This window comes from Humulus lupulus, chromosome 2 (assembly GCF_963169125.1).
Source record: "Humulus lupulus chromosome 2, drHumLupu1.1, whole genome shotgun sequence".
Taxonomy (NCBI): domain Eukaryota; kingdom Viridiplantae; phylum Streptophyta; class Magnoliopsida; order Rosales; family Cannabaceae; genus Humulus; species Humulus lupulus.
The window spans coordinates 122,835,736-122,849,248 of NC_084794.1; the positions used below are offsets into that span (position 1 = coordinate 122,835,736).

The window sequence follows — 13,513 nt, forward strand, 5'->3', positions numbered from 1 at the left end:
CTTCTTGGTCCTCTTAAGGTACCATATAACTCTCTCAATTGCCTTCCAATGTTCAATACTTGGATTTCTAGTAAACCTACTTAGCTTTCTAACTTCATATGCAATATATTTTCTTGTACAATAAGCAGCGTACATTAGACTCCCTAATGCACTTGCATACTTAACTTGAGCCACCACTCTACCATTGTTCTTTTCAAGCTTTATGCTTGGAGTAAATAGTGTATTTGCCTTTTTGATTTTGAAATGATTAAACATGTCAAGAACTTTCTCAACATAGTGAGCTTGACTTAAGGCATAACCCCAACTATTTCTTCTCACTTTTATACGTAAAATGGTATCGACCTCTCAAAGGTCCTTCATTTTGAAAGTGGAAGATATAAACCTCTCTCAATGACTTTATTGAACTTTTCATGCCATGTTTTGGTGCTTGTTTTAATCAATACAATGATTTAACAAGCCTATGCACTTTATGTTCATTTCTCCTTAGAAAGAAAAAAACTCTTTGGTTGTTCCATATAGATCTCCTCATTGCGATCTCCATTTAGGAATGTCATTTTGACATCCATCTGATGAACATAAATGTTATATATTGATGATGAGGCAAATAAAACTTTTATTGTGGTTTTCTTTGCAACTGGTGCATATGTGTCAAAATAATCGTTTCCTTCCTTTTGTTTAAAACCTTTGGCTACTAATCTAACCTTGAATGTTTTTAAGGTGCCATCGGTGTGATATTTTCTCTGAAATACCCACTTGTACCCAATTGGTTTTCAACCTTGTGGAAGGTTTACCAATTCCCATGTGTGGTTTAACATAATTGAATTTATTTCATCATTTATTGCTTCATTCCAAAAAGTGGAGTCTCTCGAAGACATATATTCTTGGTAGGTTTTGGTATCTTCCTCAACTTGAAGAACCATAGGAAATTTCCATGTAACTTCTTCAAGGTTTCCCTCTACTAGGTGGAGTGTTTCCACTTGAGAATATTTCTCATTTGATCCCAAATCTTTAAGCCTTTTGCTGTAAGCGTCTTCTCCACAGCCTGTGCATAGGTTGTCAATCCTGGCACAAAGGTAATACGAACGTCTCGGGATATCATAGGTTGTAGCCCCTGAAGGAACATCTCTCTTGGTTCCATTAGTGGGCACTAGATCCTCGACAAACTTTGCCAATCTGTCGAACTTCAGGACATAATCAGTCACTGTCATGTTACCCTGAAGTAACTTGCTAAATCCTCAACTTTCGCAGTTTTAACTGCGTTGTTGTAGTATTTCTCATTGAACAAGGTTCTGAACTCTTCCCATTCCATGGTGGTTACTACTTTGGTCTGGGATACCACCTCCCACCATATTCGGGCATCCTCTCGAAATATATAAGTGGTGCAGGCCACTCTCTCGTTACCACCTACCCTCATAAAATCCAGGATGGTGGTTATCATGGTCATCCACTGCTTAGCCTTCAGTGGATCTGAGCTATCCTCAAAGATTGGAGGGTGTTGCTTCCTGAAACTCTCATACAGGGGTTCCCACTTATCTCCCCCTGCCTGGGGCTGAACTACTACTGGTACCTCCGGCTGTATCACTGCTGGTACCATGGGCTGTGGGTTCCCTGCTGGCCTGTTGCTGTCTCAAAAGGCGTATCTCTTCTTTCGGCCTCTCTAATATGGCTTGCATGTTAGCAAGCACCTGCTGCCAGTTTTCAGGAGCTAGCAGTGGAGCCTGGCCTTGGTCATTCCCTTCACTGGCCTGTAACTCTTGGCCAGCCAACCTCTCTGACCTATGAGGATTCATACTATTACTTAATCCACCATACAATGATCAAATCGTCTGTTAGGTAAGTAATAACTATACCTCTTTCCACTTGACGATCCAGGATCAAACAGATAAACAATAAGTGCAATGCTAATAAGCATGCCATCACTCAACATATTCATTCATGGTGCTAATAAGAACTTCCTGATATCCATCAGCAAATAACAATGCACATATACATATCCAAGCATTTACACAAGTATAACATTGCTAATAAGCATGTTCTTTTAATCCTTGCCAGTGTTAACAACGCAAATAAGCATTTCCTGGCCTATAAACAAATAATAACGCTAATAAGAGGTTTCCTTGCATTCACAAGCAATAACGATGCTAATAAGCACGTTCTTTATCATTCATTCAGCAGTCAAGGCCAGGGCCCTATCAGATTATCTCATGATTTCTAAATAGGCACGCAGATAAGGCATTCATGTCATGTTTAAACATTTAAACACACAACCACATAATAATTACTGAACCCTAAGTTGAGCTTATCTTTAGTGGTGAGTGTACATGCCCGACCAGTCTTCAGGAACCCTTAAACCTTGGCAGCTCTGATACCAAGTTGTAACGTCCTCATAATCCAGGACCGTTACAATATGTACTTTAAATTGTGTTAGACTTGCTAATCAAGTCATTTGGCTTAAAACGTGTAACTATGGTTAATGTCAAGGGTTAGGGTTAACAATTTTGGTCAAAGGAATAGTTGACTTTTATTTAAAGAGTTTCATACATTCGTGGGATCCTAAAATATTACAACCAAATTCTTAAAGAAGTGTAGGTATATCAAAAATTACATCTAATCGACCTAAGCGGCAAAAACAGGGCTACAACCCTAGTTCCTCTGAGATATCCTCGGTCATGGTGGTCGAGTAGCCGCATATGTACACACCGCCACCGAAGCTCTCCAACTTATGGCTGGTCAAGCTTTCCCTTCCCCTTACCTACACCACAAAGCACCCTTGAGCCAAGGCTCAGCAAGAAAACTCTACATGTGCATAAACAGAAAATACAGATTTCCAGATACTTATCCAGCATGTCCAGCAATAATAACCTACACATATAGTCATTCAGTTACAAACAAATGGTCATTGGACCAATTTTGGGCCGCTACCCTGAACAGTTGACCATAAAGCCAACCCCGAGGCCTATGCCCTAGTTATGTGACCATAGAGTCACTTGGGGCCCGTGCCCTTAGCTCTGAGTAACTAGCGATAGAGCTAGCCCAACACCTTTGGTTTTCCAACGACCATGGGGTCGGCCAATGTAATAGTACGTTGCTGATCTATGCCTAAGCCTTTCGACTAGTGCGTAGCACGCTTTTGTCGTCCTTGACTAATAAGTCAAGCCTTGATCCAGGTATTCAAACTTCAAAACACAAACAGATATGAATAGGCATATCCCAACAAAACGAGTACGCATGCATGTTAATCACATAACACCATTGAATAATCGTACTCATAATACTAATCATTCCAATATAACGGGGCCTCAGGCCCTAAACACAGAATCCATGCAACAAACATGAAACACTTAAGCAGGTATAGAATATTCAAGTAAGATCAATGAACATGTGAAACAATAGTATAAACATAAACATTCTCAGGGGCCCAAGCCCTAATCATAATTATTGATAACATTCGGGCGAAGCCCTAATCACATATAACACGTATTGGGTGTAGTTTTCTTACCTCAGGTCTGAGTATAGCATGAAGTAAGGTCAACCCTCGAGCACGATCTCGGTTCCAAGCCCCTAGCGATAACCTAGTCACAACCATAATATAGGATTCCATCAATAACGAGCAAATAAAGGCTTCTGGACTGAGTCCTAGCCTCCAAGGCCTCGAATTCCACTAAACCGGGTAGTGGAATTGATCCCATACCCTAAGGAAAAGGTTCCCGTCATTAAAAACTCCCCAAGGCCAAAACTACCTAGGCAGGCCACGACCTGCCCTTGAGGGTTGCAGCGTGCCACTCTAATCCGAGGCCGTCCCCCTTTGCCAAAGGATGCGAGCCGCGACCTGCCCAAGAGGGTCACGGTGCACCTCCCAGACAAAGGCCTCCCAGGGCCGTGGGTTCAGTTGAGTCGCGGACCCTCAAGAATAGAGCCGCGACTTGGCCCTACAAACCCAGATTTTCCTCAATTTCCAACAACCAAATTCAACCCAAACTAACCCAATTTCACCCCAAAACCATAATTCAATCACCACAATAGTTTTAACATCTTCCCAGCATCAAAACCCAACAAAAATCTAGTTATAAAACTCATCAAAATACCAAATAAACTATTGATCTATAAAGCTCAAGAACAGCCAAACTAAGCCTAACAATCAATGGAAATCAAGGTCCAAAGCTTACCTCAACTGTGGTTTAAATCTCCCCAGTTGTACCTAATCCACTCCCAAACTTAAGCCTTCAATCTCTCAAGCTTCAGCCAACAAATTTCCCTTTAATTCACAAAGAATTCCCTTAGAAGAGTTGAGAGAAAAATCAGAGAGAGAGGGAGAGAGAAAGAGTCCGTTGGTGAGCTGCTAGAAGTGTTTGTGTGTTCTGTTTTTGTTTTCCTTAAGGCTTAAGTGACTTAAGCTAATCCGAGGCTCGGGGTACTAAAAACATCCCCGAGGGAAAAATGGTCAAATTCCCCGGTATTCCCTCCTAAACTCACTAACTCCAAATGTATCCCCGAGTATTCAATCCCATTACCCAATAACCCAATTAAATGCCAAATACCCAAAATACCATTGACTCGCCCCGAGTCGGGTATTGGGTCCCGTTGTGACTTTCCCACTAATTTGCTTTCTAGGATCGTCTCGTGCCGAGTAACTCAAATAAACCCACATAATATTGTGGGCTCACACATATATCACATATATATATACAATTATGCCCATAACGGGCCAAATTACAAAAGTTGTCCTTCTAATAAGAAACGGGCCCACATGCATATTTAATACACCTAAACATGCACCACTAGTTATATTATCATATAACTCACATAATCACAATCAAATATATCAAATAAACATATAACTCCATATATTGCCATCCTGGCCCCCTAATCAAGGCCCTAAGCCTTATTAGGTAATTTTGGGACGTGACATCTTGGATCTAACTTGGTCCTTTTAAGCTCCCTGCTCTTGCAATGAGCAATGCACCCTCACACTTTAAGCTCCATACTCTTGCAATAAGCAAGGCACCCTCACACTTTAAGATAACCTAGGTTTGGTTTATTTTCTTTCCATAACTCACATGGAAACACGTTGTTTTTTTTCATAGGAATTCGATTTAAAATATGTGTAGCAAGTAGCGTCCCAAAACTCCTAATAAGATTAAGTACTTTGATTAGCTTGCTGGGAGGACACGTGGGGTAATTATGTGAGTTATATTATCATGTAATTAAGTATGCATGAATGTGTATTAAATGTGTTTAAAGACATTCTTTTGTTAAAAAGGAGCATTTTCGTAATTTTGACATGTTGAGAGTTTATTTGTAAATATTATGTGCCATGTGCTTTGAGACCACATTATTATGTGGATATATGTGATTTTCGGGATGAGTGAATCCTTTCGAGCAATTTTAGCAAAAAAGTCACAATGGGGAAAAATGTCCGGCTCAGGTCCAGCCTAGGGGTATTTTGGGAATTTCAATAATTTCGGATAATTGGTAAAATGAAAATAATTGGTGGAATAATTATGTTTAGTGATATTATTTATAATTGAGAATTAGTGGTGTAATTGGAGGTTTAGTGGGAATTATAGGCAAATGACCATTTTCCCCTTGGGGTGCTTTAAGAAAGGAGTTTATAGGGAAGGATATATTGGTCTTTTGACCCTAAAATTAGACAAAATGGCTAAGTGCTGAAAGCCACTCTCCTATTCATGTTTTCCTTCATTCTCTCTTATCTTCTTCTTGATCTTACCAAAAACATAAGGTCCAAGGGCTAAATTCTTGGGATTTTGAGGAATTTCTCAAAGAATAGAGGTGTTTTGAAGGGATTAGGAGTTGTTAGCTTCTTCATTAATCAAGGAATTTCGAATTAAGAAAGGTAAGCTCTTCTCCACTCCATTTTTTTCATTAAGTTCTTGGTGTTCTTCATTGTTCTTGACTAGGCATGGAGATTTAGTTTAATTTCAAAATTTGGTGATTTAAAGTTGTTTAGATGGGTATATGGATGATCGAAATGTGTTTGAAATTCTAAGTGAAGCGTGAATTTGAATAAAAAAAAACAAGAAATTTGGCATGATTATGAAATTGGGGGAAAATGGGTTCTTGGAACCCTAGAATTCTAATTGGTTCTTATAAGTTGTAATTGAAGGTGTAGTTGAGGTTTATAGGTTGTATGTCAAATGTATAATTGTTTTGTGGCTTAAATTATGTGCTTGGAATTGGTTGGAATTGATTTGGATTGAGTTCTGGAGCTGGGAAATCATAGAAAAAATACAGAATTTGCTCTCTGACTTGAGCTGGTCGACCGACCTCAGGCACCCGGTCGACCGACCTACGGTTTAGCTCGGCTAGGGTTTTTAGTAACCCTGTCAATTGGCCTGTGGTAGGCGGTCGACCGGCCTGTGTAGGCGATCGACCGGCCTGTGCTGATAGCTTGGTTTTAGGTTTGTTTTTAATGGATTTTGATGGGAAACTTTAGGGGATCATAAGCTAAGGTTCCTAAGACATATTGGAACATGTTTAAAGAGTATTTGAGGCTTAGTGAGGTCTATAGAGAAATTATGGTAGGTTGTGGTTAAGGGAAACTAAACCTACATTATATTGTTATGACTAGGATTTCTGATAGGCTCGGGAGAGGATCACACTTGAGGTTTCTTGATTCTTGCGCACGACCTAATGAAAGAAAACTGACATATGCACATAGAGTAGGGCGTTTGCCCTATTATGTTAGGATGTAGTAAATTTTTTGAAATTTAACTGATAATATCAGTTGTGGAACTTAGTCAATTTATTTTATTTTTTTTAAAGAAAAAAAAAATTCCTTGAAAAGAGGATTTTACCACTTCAAACGCTAACTTATTTTTTTAAACCTATTCTAAAACGTGTTACCATGATAATCTGATGGAGAAATCGTGGGAATATTGATGGAATCAAAGGATTTATGAGAGAGAGTGTTATTATCATTTTTTTTTAAAAGAGAAGAAATTTTTGAGTTCTTGCACTTGGGAAAAATCTGGGCAGTAATGAACATTGTAGAATCATTCTAGGGGAGGAAATAAACATTTTGAGTGTGAGAAATACATTTATAAAGCCTCGGATTGTGATTCACCATTTTTATCCAAGAAAATGCATATTCTTGGATAATTTTGGATTTAAGTGTGTTCAAGAGTGTATGGTGTGCGTGGTTGGTGATAAACAAGCTTAGGGGACTCCAATAATCGGTTTTGACGTGAAGAAACGGGCTGAAATGGTCTAGAGCAAGAAAAACTAATTTTGAGCTCCATTTTTGGCGGTACACCGGACTTGGAGAAGAAGACTTCGGAACAAGGGGTTACAGACATCTTTTTGGGCTAGGGTCTATTGTTTTGAAGTTCCGGACATAAGGGGATCATTTTCCAAGCAAGAGAAGGGTTGGAAAGCAGTAAAACTCAACCATAGAGTCGCCGTCGCCGGAGAAGAAGACAAAACCGGCGATATTTCCGGCGAACCCGATCCGGGTGTTTACTGAGGTGTTTTTTTTGTTGTTTTTCATTCTTAAAAATTAGTAAATTAATTTTAGAGTATTTTCCAACTGGTTTCATATTTTTCTGATTTTTATTCAAACAACTCGGAATACTGCTGCAGCATATCAAACTCTAATTCCCAGGTTGCCTCCTGAACAACACTGTTCCTCCACAATACCTTTACAAAGGAAATGGTCTTATTCCTTAGAACTTTGTCCTTTCGATCGAGTATTTTCACTGGACGCTCATTGAATGACAAATCCTCCTGCAAACCCAAGGTCTCGTAGCTCAGCACATGCGATGGGTCGGATACATATTTTCGAAGTTGTGACACATGAAATACATTGTGCACCCTGGACAATGATGGTGGTAAAGCTACCCTGTAAGCCACATTGCCCACTCTATCCAAAATCTCAAAAGGTCCGGCATATTTGGCACTTAGCTTTCCCCTCTTGCCAAACCTCTTCACCGAGATTCCTTTCCTTGGAGTCACACGAAGAAATACATGATCACCAACTTCAAACTCAACATGCTTGCGCTTTAGGTCTGCATAAGACTTCTGTCTGCTTTGAGCTGTGACCATTCTAGCCCTGATTTTCTGAATAGCCTCATTGGTGTGTTGCACTGCATCGGGTCCAAGTAGTTTTCTCTCTCCTAGTTCATCCCAGTGAAGTGGGGACCTACACTTTCTTCCATACAACATTTCATATGGTGCTACCCCGATGGTAGATTGGTAGCTGTTGTTTTACGAAAACTCAATTAGTGGCAAGTATCTACTCCAGGATCCCTGAAAGTCAATGACACACGCTCTGAGCATATCTTCTAGGATCTGATTTATTTTCTCGGTCTGACCATCCGTTTATGGGTGATAAGCTGTACTGAACTTCAATCGAGTTCCCATCGCTCTCTGTAAACTCTCCCAGAATGATGATGTAAACCGAGCATCCCGATCGCACACAATAGAGTACGGTGTCCCATGTAGCCGTACTATCTCATTCATGTACAACTCGGCGAACTGATCCATAGAATAAGTCATGCGCACTGGTAGGAAGTGAGCCGACTTGGTATACCTATCCACAATTACCAAAATTGCATCATGCTGTTTTGTGGTCCTAGGTAACCCCGTCACAAAATCCATAGATATCTCATCCCATTTCCATTCAGGAATATTCAACGGTTGCAGTAGCCCCGCTGGTCTTTGATGTTCTGCCTTAACCTGCTGGCAGGTTAAGCATTTTGCCACATATTCCACTACATCCTTTTTCATTCCCGGCCACCAATACAATACCTTAAGGTCGTGGTACATCTTAGTGGTCCCGGGGTGAACTGAATATGGGGTAGTATGAGCTTCTGCCATAATCTCTTTCCTCAGCTCATCATTGTTTGGCACACAAATACGCCCCTTGAATCTGATTAGTCCAGTATCTGACATAGTGAAATCCTTGGCATTCCCATCCTGCATCTCTTGCTTTAGGTCACTTAACTTCTTGTCTGCATTTTGTCCTTCCCTGATCCTTTCTAACAAGGTGGACTGAAGTGTAACCTTTGCAAGTTTTCCTGTGATCAGTTCTATACCAGCGCGTTCCATGTCTTCTAGGATCTTCCTTGATACTCCTTGTAAAGAAGAAACCATTCCCGGCCCTCTGCGACTAAGTGCATCCGCCACAACATTGGCTTTACCAGGGTGGTATAGTATGTCGCAGTCATAATCCTTGACTAACTCCAACCATCTCCTCTGTCTCATATTTAACTCCTTCTGGGTGAAGAAGTATTTGAGGCTCTTGTGATCGGTGTAAATATCACATTTCACCCCATAGAGATAGTGACGCCAAATCTTCAGTGCAAAGACAACCGCTGCTAATTCCAGGTCGTGTGTCGGATACCTCTGCTCATAATCTTTCAGTTGCCTAGAGGCATATGCTATCACCTTACCAGACTGCATCAGTACACATCCCAACCCTTGTTTTTACGCATCACAGTAAACCACGAACTGCCCATCCTCTGAGGGTAAACTGAGTACAGGTGCTGATATAAGCCGACTCTTCAATTCCTGGAAGCTCTGCTCGCATTTATGTGACCAATTGAACTTCAAATTCTTTCTTGTCAATTCTGTCATCGGTGCGGCTATCTTTGAAAACCCTTCGACAAACCTCCTATAATAGCCCGCCAAACCCAGAGTTTTAATATCCAACATTTTCATAATACATTTATTTATTATAAATCAGAGTTTTAATACATAAAATGTACAAGTTTACAAATTTAAGAAATAGTAATGAAAAAATAGTGTTTAAAATATGATTTTATGTTTTTAATGAGATTAAAGAGAGAGAAACTTGAGTAGCCAAGTATTGGACCCAAATGTTATATAATTTTAATTGGGGATTTTTATAAAATTAAGAAAGTATTGCTAAAGGGCTTATTTGAAAAGAATTTTAGTATTTTGGGTCCAAGTGTAATTTTAAAAATAAATTTAAAAAAAAAAGAAAAGAAAAGGCTTCAGCCTTTCTTTTTTTACCCGAGACCCTCTCTCTCTCTCCTCAGAAAATCTCTCTCTCTCTCTCTCTCTCTCTCTCTCTCTCTCTCTCTCTCTCTCGCGTGCGTGCGTCTGCCTGACCACCGAACGTGTAATGCCCCGAATTCTCCGATGTGTTTAACGGCGTGAATAGTAGGCTAGGAGGGCCATACTTGCTTAATTATGCTATTAATTGATAAAATGCATGTATATGTTGATTGTATTATGATATGATGTGAAATGCATGCAAGTGAGTCCATATTTCTATTCACAGGGGTGTGATGGTAATTTGGCCCGTTGAGGGTAAATTGATTATCTGTTCGCATGTTGGTGATATGATTTGAGACCACATTATGATGTGGGTTTGTTCGAGCTATTTGGCATGAGACGATCAAGGAATGTTAAATATCGGTTTGGTCATAACGGGCTTAAGCTCGGGGCTCGGGGTGAGTCTCGGGGTGTTTTAATGATTAGAGTGTTACCGGGCATTAAAGGGTAACGGGAGGTGAATTATTGGAGTTTGAGAATTTTGAGATGAGCGGGAATTGGGAAGCGTTAATAATGATTAACGGTGTAGGTGAAAAGTGTCAAAATTACCCTTAAAGTGGTTATAGAAGCTTTAAAAGACCTAGGGGTATTTTAGTCTTTTGGCTTGGATATATATGAAGTTTGGATGGCTGGAAAAACAGAACCAAAAACAGAGTTTTCCTCCTTCCTTCCCGTACATTCATTTCCCTTGTTTCTTCTTTGGAGTTTTTGAGCTCAAGGTGTGGAACTAAGCTAGGAAATCAAGGGGCTAAGGTTGTGGATTTAGTTCAGCCATTGGAGAGGGTTCAATACCAAGTTTGAGGTAAGCTTTGACCATTATTGTTCTGGTTTTGCCCTGTTTTAATGTTAAGTTTCAGCTTGTGTTTTTATGGAGAATTGTTGGAATGAATGGAAGCTTGATTGGGGTTTGTCTTGGGTTTTTCTTGGGGTGTGATATAGAACAAGTTTAGGGATTGTATTGGAGGTTTGAGTGGTGTTTAAACTGGGTTTGATGGGTTGGTTCCAAGAGAAATCGTAAGGGAAGAAAAACAGGGGTTTTGGCTTAACTGGGGGTTGCGCCGCGGCATGGCCAGGGAGAGCCGCAGCCCTTGGTGAAGGCTGAGTTTGGGCGCCTCTGTTTGAGGGGCGGGCCGCGGCATGGACAAGGAGGGTCACGGCCCTTAAGGCATTTTTGGCCAGAATTAGCTTTTTGGCTCGGGGATGCAAGCCTAAGGCCTCGGGATTGAACCTACTACCCGGTTGAGTAGTGTTTGAGGTCCTGGAGGTTAGGTTTTGGTTTGGGAACCTTTTATTATTCATTTTATTGATGAAATCCCATGATTTGGTTATGACCAGGTAACCGCTAAAGGACCAAAAAGTCGATCGTTCTCAGGGTTGTTCCTTTAATCATTATTGCTCGAACCAAATGTAAGAAAACTGCACCCCAAGTGTGACATGCATGGATATTCATGAGGCATGTTGATTGTGAGAATATGGACATGGATTGAATATAGAATACTTAGCATATATTGCTCACTTGTGCATGGTCCTGACTCATTAGTCAAGTTTGGCAAGGGTGCTAGTATCTACTGTGAAGCTGTGACTTATTAGTCAGGTTCGGCAGTGGTACTGGGCACTGATCACGTTGAGCTGACTCATTAGTCAGGACAGCCTTAGCGTGTGTCACGCAAGCCAATAAGATTTGATTTAATCGATTATCAGCATTGAATGACTCAAAGAGCATTAATGCCAGACCGACCCCGAGGGTCGATGAATGAAATAAGCGTTTGGAGGCTAGTGGCTTACTTAGCAGCCACTCTCCCACTTGAAACAGTGACGTGCCTGCCAGTCACTCAGTATGGTTTATCAGAATCTGTTGAAGGCTAGTGGCTTACCTAACAGCCACTCTTCCATTTGAATTAGTGACTTGCTTGTCAGTCACTCAGTATGGTTTATCAGGACCTCATGTGATGTTCACTCATTTGTTTGAAAGCTTTAAGCTCAGTGTGATTATAATGATAATCATTTGATAATGTTTATGAGAAGTGTTATGTTTTCTTGCTGGGCCTTGGCTCATGGGTGCTATGTGGTGCAGGTAAAGGAAAAGAAAAGCTCACCTAGCCTTGAGTGGAGAGCTGATGTGGTGATGTGTACATATGCGACCGCTTGACCATCACGACCAAGGTGTTCTCAGAGGAACTAGGGGGTTTACCCTGTTTTTGTCGCTTAGGTCGGCGGGATTGTAACTTTACAACAGTAGTGACCATTTCGTACTGAGAACAACTTGTAAACGTTTTGTTTAGCTCTACAGAGTAGTTTGTAATGAAAATCTCCATTTCCTTTTTATTGGTTTTACACCTTAACCTGTTAATTACACTTAGAGCACGTTTTTGACCAAAGGACTCAGGTAGCGAGTCAAATTTCCGGTCCACCGTTCACCGTAACTGTTCTGGGGTAGCCAGGGCGTTACAGAACGTCCACCGGCGATCACCGTTTATAGCCACGCGCCGGACCGTTGGATTCAGAGGCCTCCGAACTATTGACCCATGCAGGAATCTAGAGCTCACTCGCCGATTAAACACCTCAACTGGTCGATTTAAGTTCGACCACCCCGCGACTTCAAAGTTGCGATTCGGCCACCTCGGGCATCCGTTTTCCGATCTGTCACCACCATCGTGTTCCTCGTGTTGTGGGCTTCAAAACCCAATAACTTGTTCCTACATCTACCATAGTTGGGTGGTGGGCCCACCACGAGCCATCGCGATCCACCGTAGATCGACGGTCGAAACTTAGTGTTCGAGGTTTTGAAGTACGTTTTGAGTCTCAGAAAACCATCGTTTGACTTGTTGTGGAACCCGATCACTTTGGTATAATTTCTTTGACCTATATATTGTGATTTAATTGTGATTGATTAGAATAATTGTTATTATATGTATTTATAGTATATAATTATATATTCTTGATATATAGAATATTTTTCTGTAATTATAATGGCTGTCTGAGATTATATGTATTTTTTATACAAGTTTTGATTTTGGAATTGTCCACTTTATAGCCGTTGTGCTGTCAAATTTTCTAGAAAATATTAAATATTAAATAAATTATAAAAATACATATTTAATTGATTTTCCATTAATATGGAAATTATTATGATTAATTAATTTTAATTATTATTGTTATTGTTTTGTTAAGTAAATCAAGAATACAGATTCATATATATATATATATATATATATGAAAAGTGTGATTATAGTAAACCTATTATTTAATCATTATTATTGTATATTAATATTTTTATTAATATTTGAATATTAAAATAATATCAAATATTAGTTTCTTACAGTTATTGATATTTGTAAGACCAGTGAATTTTGGAGAAAATATATTTATTATATCACTGGAATTGATATTATGACTAATTAATAATAATATAAATATTTATATTTATATTATTATCATTATATTGATTATTACAATTTTATGTTAAAAATATGAT

The 13,513-nt window shown here is 39.8% G+C and overlaps 1 protein-coding gene across 1 annotated transcript; it reads right to left on the minus strand.

The window, feature by feature from the left end:
* Positions 1 to 7,569: 7,569 nt before the first annotated feature.
* LOC133814692 (uncharacterized) lies at positions 7,570 to 8,181 on the minus strand. Its single transcript, XM_062247622.1, has one exon. The coding sequence runs from the start codon at positions 8,179 to 8,181 to the stop codon at positions 7,570 to 7,572; it is 612 nt and encodes a 203-aa protein (XP_062103606.1).
* Between the last annotated feature and the right edge of the window lie 5,332 nt (positions 8,182 to 13,513).

What these genes read in the sequence shown, in the direction of transcription:
- LOC133814692 (XM_062247622.1), bottom strand. Translation starts at nt 8,181, where the DNA reads ATGTTGTATGGAAGAAAGTGTAGGTCCCCACTTCACTGGGATGAACTA.